The 20,845-nt window shown below is 39.9% G+C and overlaps 1 protein-coding gene across 1 annotated transcript; it reads left to right on the top strand.

Annotated features, from left to right (window-relative positions):
- The first annotated feature begins 16,668 nt into the window (after positions 1-16,668).
- On the top strand, positions 16,669-17,930 carry LOC115677499 (transcription factor IBH1-like 1). Its single transcript, XM_030600673.2, has 2 exons — positions 16,669-16,863; positions 17,229-17,930. Exon 2 carries the CDS (start codon positions 17,230-17,232, stop codon positions 17,806-17,808), a length of 579 nt encoding a protein of 192 aa, XP_030456533.1. The 5' UTR covers positions 16,669-16,863; position 17,229; the 3' UTR covers positions 17,809-17,930.
- Positions 17,931-20,845: the final 2,915 nt, after the last annotated feature.

Here is a 20,845-nt window from a genome sequence, read left to right as displayed (position 1 = left end):
ACGAGAACATGCGTCGAAAATGATCGATGTTGGGATGTAGATATTACGGGTCGTGATGATACCACACAGATTGTACCTCGCTAGTGACTGGCTGTCTATGATAATTCACTTATAAAGCTGTCAATGGGTCATGTAATGAAGCAAGGGGGAAGTTAGGAGAATGGTACAGTTTTGAGGCCCCAAATCAAGGACGCACACGTGGCCACTTGTTCCCATACAGGGAAAATTGTTTAACATGTTGTACAGATGTCAATTCAGTCTTAAATTTTTTAATTTTGTCAATTTTGTTCTAAACTTTTGCGTAAAGTTCCAATATCGTTTTTCCGACCAATTTTAACAGAGATTGCTGACGTGATAGTTAGAACGGCCTACAGCAGAAATTGACTGGAAATGATTACATTAGAATTTCGCATAAAGATTTAGAACTAAATTGATAAAATTAAAAAGTTTACGACTGAATTGACATTGAGGGACCGAGGGATGGTTTGATGTCAAAGCTCCATCAATCAAAATCCATGCATGCACGTGCATAGCACTAAATGCGACCCTATCAAATTGCATCTCCTCTCTCTCTCTCCTAACTTCTTTCTAGTAGCCACAAATACGATTCTCAATCGATGCGGATTAATGTCACAATTCGATCTTTAGACCAGGCATCTCATGACAAATGATCGGCGACACCCTCAAACCTTAATGTGGAGCTAAGCTAAGCTAAGCTGTTTCATTGGCTCATTTCGACTGGGGAAAAGACCCCCAATGTCTAGATATGACCCAGGCACGTACCCGTGGACCAGAGCTAGAGTGACAGATTAGTCAAAATTTAATTAGAGGAAGTTAAACCAAGTTTGGACCACGCAGGTTCTAATTTTAGCTGGTACGGTAGTTCTTATGTTTCTAGGTCTTTAGTACATAAAAATATCATAATTATAGGAATAAGTGCACTAAAAATCCTAAAACTTGTCACGAAAATACAATGGAGTCTTAAAACTTTCAAAAAATGCAATGCAGTCTTAAAACTTTCAAAAAGTGCAATCAACGGAAGGAATTGATTGAACTAATTTGATAAGTTTTAGGATTTAATAACACTTTTTGAAAGTTTTAGGACTCAATTGCACTTTCGTGATAATTTTTAGGACTTAATTACGCTTTTTGAAAGTTTTAAAACTCAATTGCATTTTCCTTATGAGTTTTAGGATTTTCAGTATACTTCTCCCATTAACTAGATTATGTGAAGAAAATAACTTTACCTCAAATAGTTTGTTCCAACAAGATATACTATTTAATCTTGTGACATCACATCACCGAAAAGAGTTTGAAGAAAATTTTTTGAAATTGTAATTGACTTTTAAAACTTTTCAATTTGTATAATCGAGTCTTTATAACCATCGTTTTACCAATTGAGTCTATCTAGCCAACTTTTGTCGAAAATTGTTAACGTGGACATCGGCCGTCCTACGTAACACCGGCAGCGTTGACGTGGATAATTTTTGCAATTTTTAAAAAAATCAAAATTATAATTTTTTTAATTTTTTCTTTTCTTTCATTTTCTTTCTCCTTCTTCCTCTGTTGATCGCCATGGCCAGCGACCGACCAAAGGCGAGGGTCACCCTCACCAAACCTAGTGAGGGCTGACCTCGCCGGATTAAGGCGAGGCTAGTGAAGCCGAGTCTCGCTTAAGGCCAACGAGGGTCCACCTTGCCGGATCCGGCGAGGTCAAGCCTCGCACGAGGATCATGACAACCATTGAGGTGGAGCCTCGCCGGAAGCTAGCGAGGTTGGCCCTCACCTTTGGTCGGTCACCGTTCGGAGGAAGAAGGAAAAAGAAAAAAAAAATTTAAAATTTTAAAAAAATTGAATTAAAAAAATTGTAAATATTATTCACGTTAGCGCCAGTCATGCCACATAGGACGGTTAGAGTCGACGTGGCCAAAATTTGCTAGATGAACTCAATTGGCAAAACATAAAAAGTTTAGAACTCAATAAGGACAATTGAAAAATTCGTGACTAAATTGGCACAAGTGTAACAAGTTAATGGCTTTTGTGATAATTTTTATGTACTTTATTTGAGTTGAGAATAGCCCTGGACCCGGAGCTAGCTTTTCTGCAAGCTGGTCTCTACGACTCAACCAATTCTTTTCCCTTTCGCCATATATAAGGATGAGCAGGTGCAATCATGGTTCATCATTTGTCTCTTTCAAAGTATAATGGGCGTTCGTGCTCGACAGCTTGGTCCATTTCCATGCATTAAGCAAGCAACTACCATACGTTTAGCTGACTTCAACAATTTCTTACATCAGAAATAATTGTTGTAAAGAAAAAACACAAGAAGACAAGACCTAGTCAATGACACAGCTTCAGAAGTGTAATCATTATTTTTTATGTATCAATTGATGTCTCTGTAACGGGAAAAATTATCCAAAAAAATCCTAAATCTAGTATACGACAGCCAATTTAGTTCTAAACTTTTTAATTTGGCCAATTTAATCTTAAACCTTTTAACGATTTGTCAATATAGTCTTTCCGGATAATTTTGACCGAAAATTGCTAATGTGGCAGTCCAATCAACGCATGCCATCTTACGTGACATAAGCGGAGCTGATGTGGATGATTTTTGTAATATTTACAAAAAATTGAATATTTTATAAAATTTTTGAGTTCTTTTCGTTTCTTTATTTTCTTTATTTTTCCACTCGAGGCCCAGACGATCGCTGCCAGCCCTTCCGGGATGATGAACAGTGAAAAACAAAAACGAAAAGAAAAGGAAAGGATAAAATTTAAAAAAAAACGTAAAAATTTTTTAAAAAAATCAATAAAAATTTGGAAAATTTGCTCACATTAGTGACGACTATGCCATATAAGATGACTAGCATCCACATCGGCAATTTTCGGCCATTGGAATAACTATATTGAAAAATCATTAAAAATTTTAGGATCAAATTTGTCAAATTAAAAAATTTATGATTGAATTAATCGTCGTACAATAAATTTAGGACTATTTAGATGATAATTCCCTCCGTAATGCATTGTTATGACCAGAATGATTACTCTATCTCATTGTCAGAAAAGTGAGAGGTACTTCCTATCTATAATGGACATCCAATTCAAAACTATTTGTAGAGTGATTCTTAATTGGGGAGGCAATTTAGGGTTTCTATAGTACGTAGTTACATCAAAAGTTGAGAAACTGTTCGCTCCTACAGTTGCCACGTGGCTCTTAAATTTACTTCTGTGATTGCCACGAGTCAAGCCATATCGCATAATTATGTCACATGGCCCATACTCGGCCCATTAGCATTAGTTTAGTCATTTTCATCCTCAAACATTTGTTGTTTATTAAATTTTAATGTAAACTTTGAAAATGGATAAAAATTTATTCAAATTTAATCTTAAAAGTATTCGACCAACAAAATAAATAAAGATAAAAATAAAATATTTTGACATAATTTGGAAAAGATAAGTATAAGTAAAAAAATATTTAAATATATAAATTATCATTTAAGTTGAAATTAAGTCAAAACGAGAGATATATATTATTATGCTAAATTTACTTATAATTTGAAGCATATTTTTGGTTAACACGTGAATAATTGCATTGCTTATCTATCTAATTCAAAATCAAGTTAAAATAATTTGAAGGATAAATTTTTCATTATGTGAACATACTTCACTTAATATGCATTAAACAAAAAAAAAACTACAACAAAAGAATAAAATTTGCAAGTTACTAGAATCATGCGCGTACTTTGCATTTAGTTTATTTTCTTCTTTCAAAATTCACTTATTTATAATTCACTTAATTTTCAATATAGCTTAATTAAAGCAAATTAGTTTGGGAAAAAATTGAAAATTTTATAAAAATCACCTTAATTTGAAATTGAGATTTTTTATGAAAAAAAAATATCAAATAAGAGATAAGTTCAAAAGCTTTCATGCTGCCTTTGGTATGTTTAATAATATGCATTTTCCTTTTTTGATTGTTTAACTTTGCATATTTTTCTATTTTACTAGTTATGCATCGATATAGGTCCAAAATATTCATAGAGTGACAACATCCTAGAGATCTAACAAGTGACTACCACTATGTGCTAACACAAACAAAAATGTCATATCAATTAGGGGTGAGCGGTTCCAGATTCCTTACAGGTTTCCCATGGAACCTGGAACCTACCCTCGGGTACAGGTTCCTCATTTTTTTGAACTTGAAATTTACCCTGTCATAGGTTTCAGGATAAGTTTCAGGGTCTAACAAGTTGTTTTTTTTTTTAATTTCATCAAAATAAAAATGAACGCAACAATACTGAACAAACTTGTCATCCATCAAAGAGAATACAAAAGACTAGTTTTTCTGACATTACAGTTCAAATAAATATAACTAAAATGAGAAGTTATTGCGTGAATTAATACTTGGGGTGAGTAGTTCCATATTCCGCATAAGTTTCACCCATGATAATAGGTTTCTTATTTTTTGGGACTTAGAACCTACCCTATCACAAGTAGGGGTGTCAATGGGTCGGGTTAGGTTTTCATGATACCCGACCTGACCCGAAATATTGGATATGTGTGTTCGACCCAACCCGAAACAAGACCCGAACAAGATATCACCGCACGATCGGGCCGGGCTAGGTCGGGTCGGGCCGTGTTTCAAACAATGAATCATAGATTCTACTTTAGTCAAGTCTCTTCAACTTTTCCCACGCGCTCGTCTTCTTGCATCACCGAGTCCCATCATCCTCCTCCTCCTCCCCCTTCCTCCACCACCATCGCCAGAAGACCATCTCTCTCCCTCCCCCCTCCGCGCCTCGCCTCTCGCGATGTCGTTCAAGGCGGTCCGCCATGCTTGGCCTCCCAGTCCTCCTCCCACCAATCACAGCGCAGGCAACCATCCCGACGGCGGCGGCGGCGGCGGCGACGTGCTAGTGAATCCATGCCTCGCGAGCCTCCTCCTTCCTGCGTTACATTGCTTCGTCTTCCGGCCTTCTGTTTTCGGTAAGGCGTCCTCGTTTCTTCTTCTTCTTCGTTGTTTCCTGCGAAGGAAGTGGCGAATCGCGAATTTGAGAACGTGACGAGCATTTAATGATCGAGTCAATTCCCTTCCATTCCATTCCATTCACTCATGTGATCTTAAAATCAGCTGCCGTTTTTGTCCTTTCCTTCTTCGGAGACGGCGAGAGGCTCAAATGGCAATGGTGGTGGAGGAAGAAGGAGGAGGAGGAAGAAGATCGGAACTATCTCCCGTCCACCGCCGTAGCTCTGCAGATCCCGCCATCCAAGGAGCCCCTGATCCATTCCCCCGATATTCGGCGATCCCGGGATCTCATGTCCGCCTAGCATTCCTTCGAGGTCTCCCCTCAGCGGGACCGCGAGCCCAGCGCCGACGCCGCGGACGCTGCCTTCGCCAAGCGGGGCTGCTGCTTCTGGGTGTCGTTCCTCAGCTCCTCCTCCTCCTCCGACGAGGACCTACCACCATAGCCCCGCCCCCTTCCCCTGCCACCGTAACCCCCGCCCTTGTTCCCCCGCCGGTGCGGCCGCTCCCCTGCACCGCGGTGCCGCCGGGGCCGGTCATGCCGACGGCCTTGGTGCGGTTGCCATCGGACTTGAACTGGATGGAGGACAGAAAACGCAGAAGAGGCGAGAGAGTGAGAGAGAAAAGTGGAAGAAAGGTCTTAGGGTTTCATTGTTTGGGTTATTGTTTGGGTTGGGCTCGGGTACCCAAGCCCAATAAATCCAAACAATACCCAATTATTTTTATTGTTACCCAAACAAGTTGAGGCTTAACCCGACCCAATAAGAAAATTTCGTGTTCGGGTCGGGTCGGTTCGTGTTTCGGTTCGGGTATTGTGTTTGGTTTTGACACCCCTAATCACATGTTCGAGGGTCAATTCCAAAGTCTACTCAGGTTCCACATGTATTATTAATTGAATAATTGTAGTGAATCATCACCTTTAATGACCATCACTTACTTTTATAACCCACTAACCATAATTTATATTTAGACACATGAAAAATATGAAATATTAACAAGTTATAAAATGAAAGCTCAGAGAAGTGGTTCCAAATTATATTATCATCATTTAACGTCATGAAACACAGCAAAATCACGCGAAAATATAGACCAAGAAAAAACACAAAAAACTTGTTTAGATTTCAGGTTTCAAGTTTCAAGTTCCAAGTTTCAGGTTACACCTACCTAGAACATGAAACCTATCCGTCGAAACAGGTTCCCTAATTTTTGGAACTTGGAACCCACCCTGCATATCTTGGAACCTAAAACCTACAGATTCCTACTAGTCAAGTTCTCAGATTCTAGGGTAGAATCTGTAACCATGTTCAATGTCTATAAAACACATATGTAATATATGAAAACTTGATCTAATAGGTAAACTAGTTTGATATTTCAAATATAAATCCTCATGATGCTGTAATTGAGAGCATACATTGACAATCATAAGCTCCAAGTAATTAATTTTTTTTTAATTGAGTTGCAGCTGATCACTTGTAAATTTCAAATTGTTAGATAATGACGCGATATCTAGTTTAAGTTGTAGAAAACCCTTCATTTATGTGCAAAGCAAACTACAAAGAATCACAAGACCAACTTGTTATACCCCATTAAACTGAGACCTTTCGGAAAAAAAAAACTGAGAGACCTACCAATCATTGCACAACTTAAAATCGTTACGGAATCTATATTTTGCATCTAAATACAAAAATGTGCTTACTTGGTAAGAAGAAGAGAAACATGACCAACAAATTGAATTCTAGAAAATATGGGCCATTGGTGAATTTAACATATCATTCGTAATGACTTTGTCAATCGAGTCACTATCATGCCTAGGCACACGATTGACAAAGTAATTACGCATGGATTGGTTGAAAGGCTTAAAAGATAATGTTATTATAGCATATCGAGATGAAACCTGTTACCATTGCTTGTTTACAATTATGTACTTATTTTATTTAATAAATTCATAGTTTGGTATCATCCTTTGTTGTAACAGGTTTAGAGGAAACAGAGTTACACACTTATACATGCCATCCTCAAATATTTTAACCTGAAATGTTGCTAAAAATTACCGAAACATGACCAGACAAAGGACAAAAGGTATCTTAATCCCAATCTAAGTTCATAATAGTATCTACAGTCAGCAGATCAGGTCAGATCTAAACCAAGGGACAGTCCATTGTTTTGCTTCTTAGGATGCAAAAGCATCTTTGCTTAAAATGGGGCAACACTCTTCATTACTTCCCAACTTGTCTTTGAACTTTATAGGAAGATAACATGGGGCACCGAGATCAATAATAGTACTTTGTATACGCACATCGCATCACTAGTCACAAGGCCTGTTCTCATTCATCAGGATTTCCTTCTCTCCACTTAGAGCGGGATTAAGAAGAAGATTGATAATAATGTCCAGGCTTGTGAGATTAGCTCAAACGTCGATAAGAAAGCGAAGTCCAGCATCGAAATCCTAGCTAGCCACTGTTCCTTGACAAAGGTTTTGGTTGCTCCATCAGCAGACAAGAAAAGGACGTTTATCGTACAGATTTGGGTCAATGATTACTGATTAGTTCCCTAAATTATTCGTTAATAATGTGTTCCCGGTGGATATATCAATGACAGGTCTCTATAGGATGAGTTTCGTATCTTTAGTTTCTGTGATCATTACATTTTCTTAACTATCATCACCGCAAAACTTTTCTCTAATTGCGCAGCAATGAAGCAAGAATAGTCTTCTCACTCGAAGGAGTCGCCTCCATTGGCACCAAAATCCGCTAGTAGCACATTTCTTCATTTGGGTTTTGATATTAAGTGATAATTGACTCGGCGAATGTATTAATGTTTCGAAACATACTTAAATAACATGACTATGATATGGCCAAAAAGTAAACAATAAAAATAGCAATAATATCGTTAACAATAGTGCCTTTGGTAACACTTGTTAAGTAACCAGCTAAGGAAACTGCACGATCTTTCGTGCCTTGTGCTTTTCTGATTGATACCTTGAATACTAAACTGTTTAAGCTAATCTGTTTAAACAAGTGCTCTCTAGGATGGGGCTGCGGCATTACCACATAATAGTATGGTTGTTATGTAGTCGTCCGAGGGTTGAAGCTCATCGAGCGGGTTCGTAATTCATTACCCCCCTCTCTATCTCTATTTGAATCCATCATTGATTACCAATTCACGACCTCAAGTTTGAAGTCCTCGCTTGGCAGCCACGACCTCTGCGGTCACGAGTCGGGAAAATTACCAAAAAAATTAAACATGTTGTATTTGTATCAATTCAGTTTTAAAATTTTCAATTGTGCTAATTTAGTCCTAAACATTTTTGTATTTTGCCAATGTAGCCCATTCAGTCAATTTTGGCTGAAAATTGCTGACATGGATGCCAACCGTCCTACGTGACACAGCTGATGCTGATATAAACAAAATTTATTAATTTTTCAATATTTTTAAAAAATTTTGAATTTTTTATATTTTCTTTTATTTTTCTTTCCTTCTTCCTCCACCAGTCGCCTAGCCTCAACGATGGTCAGTAACCGGCCATAGGCTATAACCGGCGAGGGTCGCCCTTCGAGATCTGGCGAGAGGGGATCTTGCCAAAGGCCAACGAGGGCTGGCCTTTGGTGAGGTTTCCCCTCGCGACATCCTAGCGAGGGCGACTCTCAATGGTAGTTGCCTTTGGCCGGTCAACAAGACCCAACGATCGAAGGAGGAAGAAGGAACAAAAAAAGAAAACAAAATTAATAAATTTTGCCGACATCAGCGTCGGTCTTGTCATGTAGGACGACGAGTGTCCACTTCAGCGATTTCCAGACAAAATTGACATGATTGAATATATTGGCAAAATGTCATAAAAGTTTATGACTAAATTGGTACGATTGAAATGTTTATGACTAAATTGATACAAGTACAATAAATTCAGAACTTTTTTGTTAATCTTCCAGTCACGAGCGCCCCAGAGACAGGCAACAAAAGCGGTAATGACCATGACGATGGTCGGCATTCATCATCTAGCTCAATGCTGGCTTGAGCCTGAGGACAGAGGGGATTGGGGAGAGAGAGAGAGAGAGAGCGGACCTCGACAACCGATGGTAGAGACCGCAGAGCAGTAGTGGCACAGGCCGGGCTTGGGTTGAGTCGGATCGGGCTATGCAGGGTTGGAGTAGAGAGGCGAGGGAAGAGGGAGAGCGTGCGGAAGTTCTAGAGGTGCTATCGGGACCGGGCGAGGCGAACTCGCACGATGATCTCGCGAAAGGGACAGGAGATTGCAGCGCGTACCGCGGCAGAGGATCCGCACCCAAAGGCAAGGTGGGAGGCGGAAGGCAACTAGCATTCCACCACTTTTGAGAGAGAGAGAGAGAGGGGGAAACGTCAATGAAAATTTAATGCTCCTCCCCAAATTTGCATCATGATTGAAGGGTGTAGGGCTGTAAACCTTTCTCCAGGCAGAGCGGGGCCCATCCATGTGTGCCACATGACATTGCCCGCTGGTGTTCATGTTCACCACCTCCCCCCCCCAATGTTCGCGTGCGCGCGCGCGCGCACGAGCACGGCCACCAAATTGCGCCTTTGCAATTCACCCCACCCCCCCCCGGGGGTCCACGTCATGTGTATCCTCCCCATTCCAAACGCGCGCAGGTGGTCGCGTGCGGCCCGCGCGACCAGTTAACCCGGATTGATATACTAAAGATCGATTTCTCGTGATAATTAGACAACCTGTGTAAGCACGATTTCATCTTATTACAAGTCTACCGCTCCATATGTCGTGTTTCTTCAAGTCGATTTTAGTATGTCTGAGCGTAGCTTTCGACTTAAATTTGCATCGTCAATTCAGAAATATATTTTCTGCAAGCTTCGAAGCCGTGAGTTTCATCTAATTTTGTTTGCCGTGTCAATTTTATCGTGAGAAAAATTTTGTACATCTCTCTGATGCTTTTAAAAAACATTTTAAAGGATTCCAAGTCGTCTTTGAGGGGAAAGCTTACGTGGGGATATCTCTAGATTAATAGAGATATACTAGTAAAATATTTAGCTTTTCTTTTGTTAGTAAAGGTGATTATTCTTGTAAATCAACTTTGATCGTATCATTGATCATCCTAACTACCGGTAGAAATTCGTGCAACCATGTTTATTAGAAAAAAGGCTTCGGATACAAGATGGTAGCATGGCTGCCCATATCACTTAAAACGAGAGATGATATAATTCGAAATGAGAGATTTATATCGCATCTGAATTATATATTGGTCTCCCGACTTATCTCTTGGCAATTAAAAGAGGGATAGGCGTCACTTATATTTCAAATTGATAAAATGCCTTTTAACTTTAGGGAAATTCATCAAAGAACACAAACATAATCTATCTTCTTTCTCCCCCTGCCCTTTATCTTTGTCGGGGTCGTTATGCCAAGCCACCAACACCATCTTTTACGCAGCTCGCATGGAGGTTGGCGCCAACAGGAGAAGGGGCAGAATGTGAAAGAGGAAAAAGCAAATGACATAAGGGGCAAAGAAGGAAAAAAGAAGGGGAAAAGCCAATTTGGACGATCCAATATTTGTGTTTTAGGCTAAGTTTGGCTACTGCTCGATTGGTGACACTAGTTCATTGGAGCTCTCATTATGCACCTAATACCTATGCTATGCACTCAACCACACCCCTATCAGTCGTTGCCGGCCTCGGATGACCCACATCTGGTGTGGCCAAAGACCTGCGCTCCATTCATGGCGGTGGCAGGGTCACAACGGCATGACTTGAGCAGATAGAGAGGGACGGGGACAAGGGCTTGATGAGGACACGACGACTCGATTACATGGCGGCGTGGTATGAGGGCGGTGGACAATGGCGCAATTACCCAAGGCGACATTGATGGCAGCACTTGAAAGGGTGGCGGCTTGCCGTGATTGCAAGTGGCAGAGAGAGAGAGAGATTGGAGGGAAAATTAGGCTTTTTTTGGTGTTAATTTGCAAAATGATCGTGTGTCGTTGGCTTCAAGGTGCACGATGAGAAGCACTGATAAACAAGCGATACCTAACGAGCACCAGTTAATTGTTGCGCGAGCACTAACTCTTGCCCTTTTTCAGACCGATATCTCTACAGTTTTAGGAAGATGAATTAAATATTTCAATTCACCATCCAAGATATGGATCTTTACAAAGGGGTGAAACCACTCGGCAAAGATCCTCTCCCCCCCGCCGCACGACGCACCCCTAACTACACGGACACATCTCAACTATTAATAAGAACCCCACTTCTAGTAATCGAGAATCGAGATTTCTCGAGGCACCGTGGTGAAACTCATGCCGGAAACAGCGAGTGGGACGCAGGACTCTCATCTTGTAAAATGGAGGTATTACGAGAACGAGAGGTAGCGGAAGGTTCGTGGAGACAAGGACAATGGGACATCATTAACTTCTCTTATGATTCTTTCCTCATATTTGGTTGTTCACATGAATTTAGCAGAGAGACTTTCTTCTGATACCGGACAACAAAAGGCGAGGGGGGGGGGGTGGGTGTGGGGTGGCGCGGTGGGTCGTCGATTCTAAGGACAGGCGCAAATCACGGGGGCTGACCCTTTCGGCTCCCATTTCCTCCTCCGTGTCCGTGCAAAGCTTTTTTCTTATTCATGTGACTCGCCCTCCCACGATTAGCGTAGCTTTCAACACCCAATGTCCATCCCTTTTCGTTAAATTATTGTCTGAAATAGCTTCTGCATAAACTGGTTTCTGCATCAGAATCTTGACCGTACGTCTGACCCTAATTTCCACTTTCCTAATGGCTTAATACAAGTGATTTTTGTGACATGCTTCGCGAGTATCTGTTTCTTGAACCTTGCGGCTACCGCCGAAACGCCTCCGTGACCCACCACCGTGAAAAGAAAGAGGGTTTTGTGATTTGCAATTTAGCCGTCCACGAGAACTAATCACGAGTACCATGTGGATCTCATTCGAGCAAACGGGATTTTCTACATTGATCGATCGGAGTTATTGGCTGTCCGTGATTTGGTAGACGCAATTGCTTTACTTCTATCTGCCGGCGTGCTTCGTCGTCAAGGAAAAAAGCATAATGGGAAATGGTATTTTAGGTACAAAGCGAGATTGAGGGGGAGCTGCAAGGCTTTCTTTCACTCTTGTTTGTTTCTCAAGAAAAATGACGAAGCGAGATAATGATTGATAGGGGTGATCGATTTTAGGGTGTGTAGGTTCCATACCTGATATATGAAAACTAGAACCTACCTTCTTAAAATCGGTTCCCAGTTTTTGGAACTTACAATCTACCACGTTTGACCTAGAACCGATCCTGTTTATTTCGATCCAGTTCCACGATCCACCCGAGAACCTGTTTTCCTTTTGTTCCTTGTTTTGTTTCATTTTTCTATAGCCAAATAATATGAGCAACAAAACAATTCAAAGTAAAAGATGAATGAGAATGAACAAAAGAGGGTTGCAAGGCTCGAACGAGCGAGGGTGAGCCACGAGCTAACGAGGAGGGTGAGTCCAGAGAAAGAGAGAGAGATGTGAAGTGTTTGAGTAAGGTTGGAAAGAATAGAGAAAAATAAAGAGAGAGAAAAAAATGCCAAGAAAAATATCAAGATTTTTAGATTTTATAAAACCGGATCCAAATTCGGTCCAGTCAATTCAATTCTCGAGTGGTTCTTCACTCGGAACCAGAAACCGAAGCGGTTCTAACAGAAACCTAGAACCAGACCAGTTCCAATGGGCAGTTCGATCCGGTTGCACAACTTTAATAATTAAGATTTTTCATGACTATCTTTTATTCTAATTTAACTAGGTCATGAAGAGAACAATTTGGGGTGTGAGAGTATGCCTACCTCTATACATTTGATTCTCATGCAGTTTCAGTTGTATATTAATCATATCGCAATGCTAGACCATAATCGGCAGAAAAATCTAAAATTTACAAACTTAACTTGGTTTTACCTGTGTTTTCATACTCAAATATGTAGGTTTGATTAACAAAAATCACATTTTCGATCCACTATGATTTGGCTTAGGACATCGTAAACCAAATCAAACCGAGAGGATAAAATTGAATGTGATATAAACTAATTAGTAGGCGAACCGGCGGTGCTTAAGGTTATTTCGACACTATAAATATCTGAGATTCAAATCTGAACTTTGTCATCCTCAGTTTTCAAAGTACTTGCATGATAATATCTCGGATGGACTTTCGAACAGGACTATCATGTCGTAAGTTCAGGTACGAAAAATGCATGCGCATAGTCTTCCACATGAGTATGTATGAAGGTACAGTTTCACTTTTGGTTTCCGCAATCACTGCTTTTCTTGTGTGGCGTGGTCTTTCTTTTGGTCTGAATATATTTGGTATTTGCATACGGTAATATGAGTTTAGTTGGAGTGTCTCTATTATTTACAACGTTGTCCCTATGATTAGCAACTTAGCACCATTAAGATAATATATCGTACTTCAGGGTGGCCTTCAACCTAAAAATTCATCTAAAATATTCATGAAAACCCACGTCTTATATTAAGATAAAATAGCAATCTTATATCATACATGATGTAGATATCTTAATTCAATAAGTCCGACATGCACGACTGACTGCAACACCCCCGAATCCTTCATGTACTAATCACCAATTGAGATTCAAATCTTCCTCAGCTCCAGCCCTTTATATTCCTTTGTTAGGATGATCCAAGTCTTCAATTTTTTTTCCCTTTTTGCATGCGCTTTGACGAATTTCTTTTTTTCTTCCACTCTTTTTTGTTCACACCATGTTCACATTTGCTTCTTTGCTGGTAAGTGATCTAAAAAGGAACACCTACCTAGTAAAGAGCGTGTGATAGATCCACGGTACTATGGTTTGTCTGTGCCTCCTCTCGTTTGAAATTCAAAGGGCTCGTTGGCGCACTCCGATCCGTCCCCATACAAAGCACAGATTAAAAGGGGAAAGAGAACAAACTAATCAGAGCTGTATGGTGATTTGGGAACAAATTGTTGTAATCCAGCATATGGGGACACCCATTCAAACCCGTTGACAATCTGGTCCCACTAGTCCACATGAAAGCCAAAGTGCCACAAATCAAGCAACTCAACAGGGCAGAGAGAGAGAGAGAGAGAGAGAGAGAGAGAAGTAAAGAGAGAGATAGCTTGGAGGGTGGAAACTTTCTTCTATTAATTCCTCAATCACTTGGGGAAATCCAAAACTTGTCTCAATGGTGAATAACCCGTACGGCCATCATAACATGAATGTTACCTCTATAGAATCTTAGGTTTTCCATATACATGGGAAAGAGGGATCTTGACACATGTTTCAACACAACAGATGGTTGAGATAACAGATTCACATGTAAACATTAGTGCAATGTTAATCTTTTGGGTCCTTTGATTTGGACAATGCACCACAATAACCTTAAGGGTGATTAAAATAAAGTAATAAAGCAGTAAAATAAAGTAATAAAGCAGTTTTGCTCAACATTTTTACATGGAGGGGGTTCTTACCAAATTTTGTTTACAAAAAGGGTACATGAGAAATTAAGACAGAAGAAAGAAAACAGCGGAGGTGGGGGGGGAAAAAGTCCAAATATCCCTCTTTGTGCAAGCAGGAGAAATCTAATTATTGAACGAGATCTGTACGTTGTGCGTGGCTCAAAGGCCATGCTTTGAAAACCCCCATGTGGAGACCATGTGAGGGGAGCTCTTCTTCACCTCCCCTCCCTCTCTCCCATGCCCAAACCCGATGCCCTAGAATTCCTCTCAATTTGTAGGACCCGTCTGTCCTCCCATCATTACCATGTTTTCCGGATCCTGCCAATTCCCTCCTCTCAATCACACCCAATTAAAAAGCCCTTATTAGTCCGAGAAGAGATTGAACAAGACTCACACTCGCAACTAAGATTCCACCATGTCCCCTTTTCTTTTCCATGTTACGTCAATGAAACATCGACCCATGTGTCCATTGAAGCTTTAATTTCTTTATTCTTGGTTCTTAATTTTTCTCAATGAGACATGGTTTTTTTTTTTCCAATGTTGGGTTTCGCTCTATTTAAAGGTGGTGAGCTATTCACATGGGGTACAGATACAATGTTTGTGGCAGCTGGAGATGGAGGTAAAAGCGGGAGTAGGAACAATGCCCAAAAACAACTGTAAAGTTCGCTTGTTTATACTATTTGGGAAAACATAATGTTTACCTATTCACATTGCTGTCTAATGAATATTAATGAAAAGCTGGCGCAATCTTCACATTGGGTACAATGGATATGGCAGATGGATATAGAGGTAAAAAGGCAACCGGAATAATACCAAAAAGAATCATTTGACTTTTGAACCTCCCCACCGTTTTAGGGAAATTAATAAATTGAATATGCAAAGATGTACTTTGTATGATATCGCAGATGGAGAGAATTTATATAATATACGTTGATATATATATATATATATATTCCGGAATCACCGAATGCCTGACATACATGATAGAAGTTTAACTTGTTTTCTATTATTTCATGCGGGAAAAGGAAAATGATGAACTCCATTTTTATTTAACCGGCTTGAGACATTTAAACATGTTGTAAGAATATGAAATTAGGACTATATAACCTAGTAGCTATTCATTACTTATATTTCATATGCACAAGTACATTGGAGCACACCCTTATGGAGAATATGAAATGTGTTTTTTTTCTTCAATTTTATCGTGCAATGTGCTCATTTAAGTATCCCTAAAATAATTGGCTTTCTCTAGATTTTCTTTCTTCCTTTCTTTCTTTGTACCTTTGGAGTTGGCGTAATTAGTTGGGGCATTGAGGGATATAAAGGTCACCCGCTTGAATCCTACCAATTGTGTGCAAATTGTTCTAAGCCAGAGCCACCTGCATAAGCCAAAGGCTTAGTCTTAACCGGTTCATGGGACTTGCAAGGTATTTCATAGGTCATAGGTAGCTAACTCTCCACACCTTCCCCTCTATATTATTAATAAAACAATTAATTTCTTTCCTCCTACAAACTCTATTGAATTTTTTTGTATCTTGTGCTAGATTTTATCTATCGATATTACCTCCAGCAGATAAGCGCTGCAACATGAGATTGCCAAATCAGGGTGTATGAGCATTATCTTGTTGGAAGGATGTGCAAGGCAGATATTTGGTTCTCTTGGTTACTCATCATTTCCAAACACATGCATGTAGAAAAAGAAATATGCTTAGTTTTCAATGACACGCACATTATGTCAACTCATGACAAGTCAAAGATGGAGCAGCCTGGTGAAAATCTTGGTCCAAGCCATTAGTTATGAAAACCCCACAAGTTTCTGTACCGAAAGAAAAAAAAAAGAAAAGAAGAAGATATAGGCACTCTCTATTATGCTCCTATATTGCCCACTTCCCCTACTTCCAAAATAGGGCCGGAAAGCACATTTAGTGAGTTTTGTTTGTATTAGTAAGAAGTCACAAATGTTAGGTTTGCATGACACTAAGGGGACTTTTTTTCTTCACTATACATAAAATAAAACCAACAAGAACTATGTATATGTCTATGAGGCTGCTGTTTTTTTTTTTTTTGGCTTTCTTTCTATTGTATAGGGAAGGTTTAGGTGGCGGGCCATGGTCACCATGTGCATGCATGTGCTGTGTCTTTCTCGGAAAGGCCCACCACTTCTCTCCTTTGAGCAAATAAAATGGGGGTTTCTTCACATTCTTCACCTTCTCATTCCCTCTTTTCTCTCTTCAAAAACGCACCCAAACTTTTCTTAGTTTTGTTTTTCTTGGGTTTCTGAAACTTCTCTGGATATCTATCTTTCTTGGATCAGGATCTGTGACTTGATCCTTGTGGTGTGTCATCTCCAGTCATCTTCCTTCTCATGGTCACTTCTCACAACACTGAAAGAGGTATGTTCCATTTTGTATATGTCCTACGAGCACTTCTTTTTGCCGTGATTTATACAAAAGAAGTGTTGATGAGGGTTTCAACCCTCTATTCGTTCACAGGAATCATTTTGAGCTTTGTTTAAGGTTGCGTTGATATTGTTTCATGAACCATTTTGGGTTAAAAAGCAAGAAAACGAAGCATACATTTAGCTGGCTCAAGAATTCACAAATTAGCTGGACAATTCCTCATGAAATGCGTAGGATGTAAAGAACAAGCATTTCCAAATCAAATCCAAGAATCTTCCCTTTATGTTGAAGCTAATTTCTTCATTCATCTCTATGTACAGAAAGCCTTACATAATTGTTCCTTGTACATTTTTCTTCAGAATGCACAGTGCTAGCTCAATAAAGCAAAAGTTCCTCAAGAAATGGATAATGGGTCTCCAGCTATGCAATTCCTCAAAGAAGAAGATGACGATCATGGAGAGAAGGAAAGCCATAAAGCTCTCAGCAGACCTCGCATTGGCTTCGGTCCGGAATTGCAAGACCCGTTGGAGTCGTGCCCTAGTCGCAAGTGCCTCCCAAAATGATGACAACAAAGCTCTCCTTCAACATATCGTTGGCTCTGATGCTGTGAAGCACAAGAAAGCTTCCATTGATGTTGTGGCAAATTCACCAACTTCCGTGGCCAAGAAGATTGCCAGCAAGAAGATATTGAAAAGGAGCTGGGGCATTAGGAGAGTGAGAAAACTGAGCAATGGCGCTCTAAAAGATCCACCAAACTCTATTGCCAAGAGGTTGGTAAAGAAGAGAACACACTTGCTCAAGAACCTTGTACCAGGAGGAGAATCAATGGACGCTATCTCTTTGATAGAAGAAACCCTAGATTATATGGTGTGGCTCCGAGCTCAAGTTGACGTCATGCGTTCTCTCGCTCGTGCGAGTGAGCTCCTAGATGGTAAATGAAATCATCGTCTATGATGATTTAAGTTGATAAATAGATTTTGTTTGATCTCCACTTTGCAAGATTAGGTGGGTTGAGGCAAAATGTGATTAAGCTATATATAGTTCAATGCCTGTATATGCAACTCAATGTCACTAAAGTCCGAGTCTCTTCCACCTTTTCTCTTTGTCATTTACTATTTACTCGTCAAGTTTTCAAGATTTAGATTAATTGTTTAGCTTTACCCCACCTACTAATTAATTTCTTCTCTTGTCGACAATCTTGCAATTTCCAAAGCTCATTTGTCAACTTCAGTATCCTCGATATAAATGAGTTTCATACCCACAGGAGCGGCTTGAATTATGTTGCTTTAGAAGCGGAATTACACATTGAGTATAATGCCCATTCTAACATGAAAAAGAAGGATGCTTACCCTAACCAAATTTAGTCTTCCTCATTCGAGTTTATCTGAGGAAATGCCTCACATGTTTTTGACCTCATTTCACGGAAGCTCGAAGTTTAAATTCCTAGGACAAGAGTAAAGATCTGCCTAACGTACCGTTTTAAGTCCCGATGATTCAAGTTCGCAACGTCACACGGTTCTCTAATAATTTCAACAAACCCATGACGCATGGTCAATAGAGAGTTGAAATCCTCATGTATGCAGAGGGAGATGGATAATGAAGGAGAGATTGAGTGTACTAGACATCTCAAGGAACATTATACGTTGTTTTCGCGCCGCATGTGTTCGGTATTGCGTGAGAGAGAGAGAGAGGGGGGGGGTTGTGGCACTGTGTTGTATGCAATTCAATGTAGTCATAAATGAGGGATGACCTCTAGACGTATGGATTGCTTTGTCGAGCTGATTTTGGTCAACAATAGCAGAGATGGGTCTTGAATCATGGAGAGAGATACGAGTTAGAGGAGCAAAGTTGGTACTGACCCGGGGGAAAATAGCTTAACAAAGGAAGGGTTGCACCCGTGCACACACCACGTTTGCTTAGTCTCTTTCTCTGAGAAGGACGATTTGCGAGAGACAGAGAGACAGAGAGACAGAGAGAGAGAGAGACAGAGAGACAGAGAGAGAGAGAGAGAGAGAGGGGAGATGCTTCGAGGCCATAAATCGATTCCAAGCTCATTAATTTGACCATGTGTGCTTGTTGGGACATAAGGTCCTTGATTGGAGCCTCTTCTTTTGCTTTGATTACGCTCTCGTGCTCTCTGACAATCAAAAGATCACACTTGGATTGAATTGAATTCTCCCCAACCAAGTCCTTGGAGGGCCTGGTCAACTAGAACCAAGTGAATTTGTACTACCATATCCTTGAAAAAAATAATTTGGGACCTATGTAGCAATTCGCGAATCGTTTACAAATAACCTTTCAAGTCTTCCCAAGTTTGTGGTTGCTACATAGTATAGTTTTGCTAGTTGATTAAGAATGTTCTTGTAGTCATTCAAGTTTGAAGTTCTAGTATATCCCAAGCTGGAGAACTTGAATTTGTTCTATTACTGGGATTCAACGGAACGGATTAATCTTGTATTTTTGTTGATTTGAGTACTTACTTGGATAATTAAACTTGTGCGAATCGATTTTGTTGGAAGACAGACACAATATTATGTCACTGAGCAACATATGTTAGGGGTACCTTTCTCGGTCTTTTAGCTAAGATCAAGTGTAGATTATAAATTAGGGTATATGATGTCAAAAATTGGGCTGGACAGCCTTTTGCATTTCGGCATCCCTAGCTTGGGTTTTATGCAATCGAAAGCCCAAGGAATGGGAGTACTTATGGCCCATTCTCATTCAACATCCCAATATACAACTATTTTATGGATATGTTGCATGTGTCTTATGGTATAGCGCGCCAATCACAAGATTGCAATTACTCTTTTGTGACGAAGTTCTATCTGCAACCGTATGTCCAATTGGCATAAAAAAATATATAAATTAAGGTATGGGACTTTGTGTTTCAAACACTATACGTGCCACATCCAAATCTGGAATTTGTCAGGTTAGCAAACTCTATTTGTTGAATCTTCTCAATTTTTTACTCGATGTTTCGTTCATCGTATCATTTTTAGCTGATATATCAAGCTAGCCAAATCCTTATTGATCCTGTTCCTTATAAGAGTGAGATATGAGTGTTTTTTTTTGGTCGAAAGATATGAGCCTTTGACTTACATAAAAATGTAGCAATCTCATATATCTACCACAATGAGACTTTGATTTCAAATCACATAGCTCTTTTCCTTTTGCTATTCAAGAGGGAACCCGCTCATAAGATATTGAATTTATGACACGACCATTGTGCTTATACGAGCATCTGTGGATGCACATGTGAACATTCCTTTCTTGCCCGCAACTTCCATTTAAATGTCAGATCAACTTTGTTAAAAGCATGGGGTGCCACACATAAACTAACTATTGATGATACGAAGTATGCTTGCTTCCACATGACTCGAATAAGCGCAACTTTAATCAAATCTCGAATAGTAAGTTCAACACGATCCCATCAGGAAAAGAATGTTAACCCCCTTTTGAAGATGAGCAACTTCATGGAAGCCCCCTCCAACAGCTCTAGCTACTGAATTTTATAACCAAAAGCTATAATTTATCTCCATCATCGACCCAAGTTGTTGATTCACAAGCTTTTGAGGGGACTGCTAAAGAATGTTCAGCTTCAATGATACATGTCTTCTGCTTTTTTCATCAATGCTTTTACATCAATCATGTGTGTCTCCCACCTTTTAGCTTTCCATGGCCCAAGTGCACGCTTGCTCATAATGCCCCTCATGCTTTACCTTCCTTCCATTTTTTTTTCCTTCTTTTTTTACAAGATTGTTTGGTTAGGGTTCTTCCCTGGGGTGGCCCTTGAACAGCTCTTGCTTAAAGTTCATTCGTTATTCTCTTCATATCCAAAACATTCCCAAAGCCTTAGCGTGAGGATATGGTTTTCATTTGGAGACACGAAAGAGAAGGGGGCCTCCCCCAATTCTCTGTAGGGCAATGACTGCTCTGCGAGTTCCCAGCCTTACACTTATCCAACTGCTACATCTAA

The sequence above is a fragment of the Syzygium oleosum genome, unplaced genomic scaffold, assembly GCF_021117445.2.
Source record: "Syzygium oleosum isolate NSW1041296 unplaced genomic scaffold, Sole_v2.1 Sole_v2.21, whole genome shotgun sequence".
Taxonomy (NCBI): Eukaryota; Viridiplantae; Streptophyta; class Magnoliopsida; order Myrtales; family Myrtaceae; genus Syzygium; species Syzygium oleosum.
The sequence above is the reverse complement of the archived record's forward strand: the minus strand, read 5'-3'. Positions and strand labels throughout refer to the sequence as shown.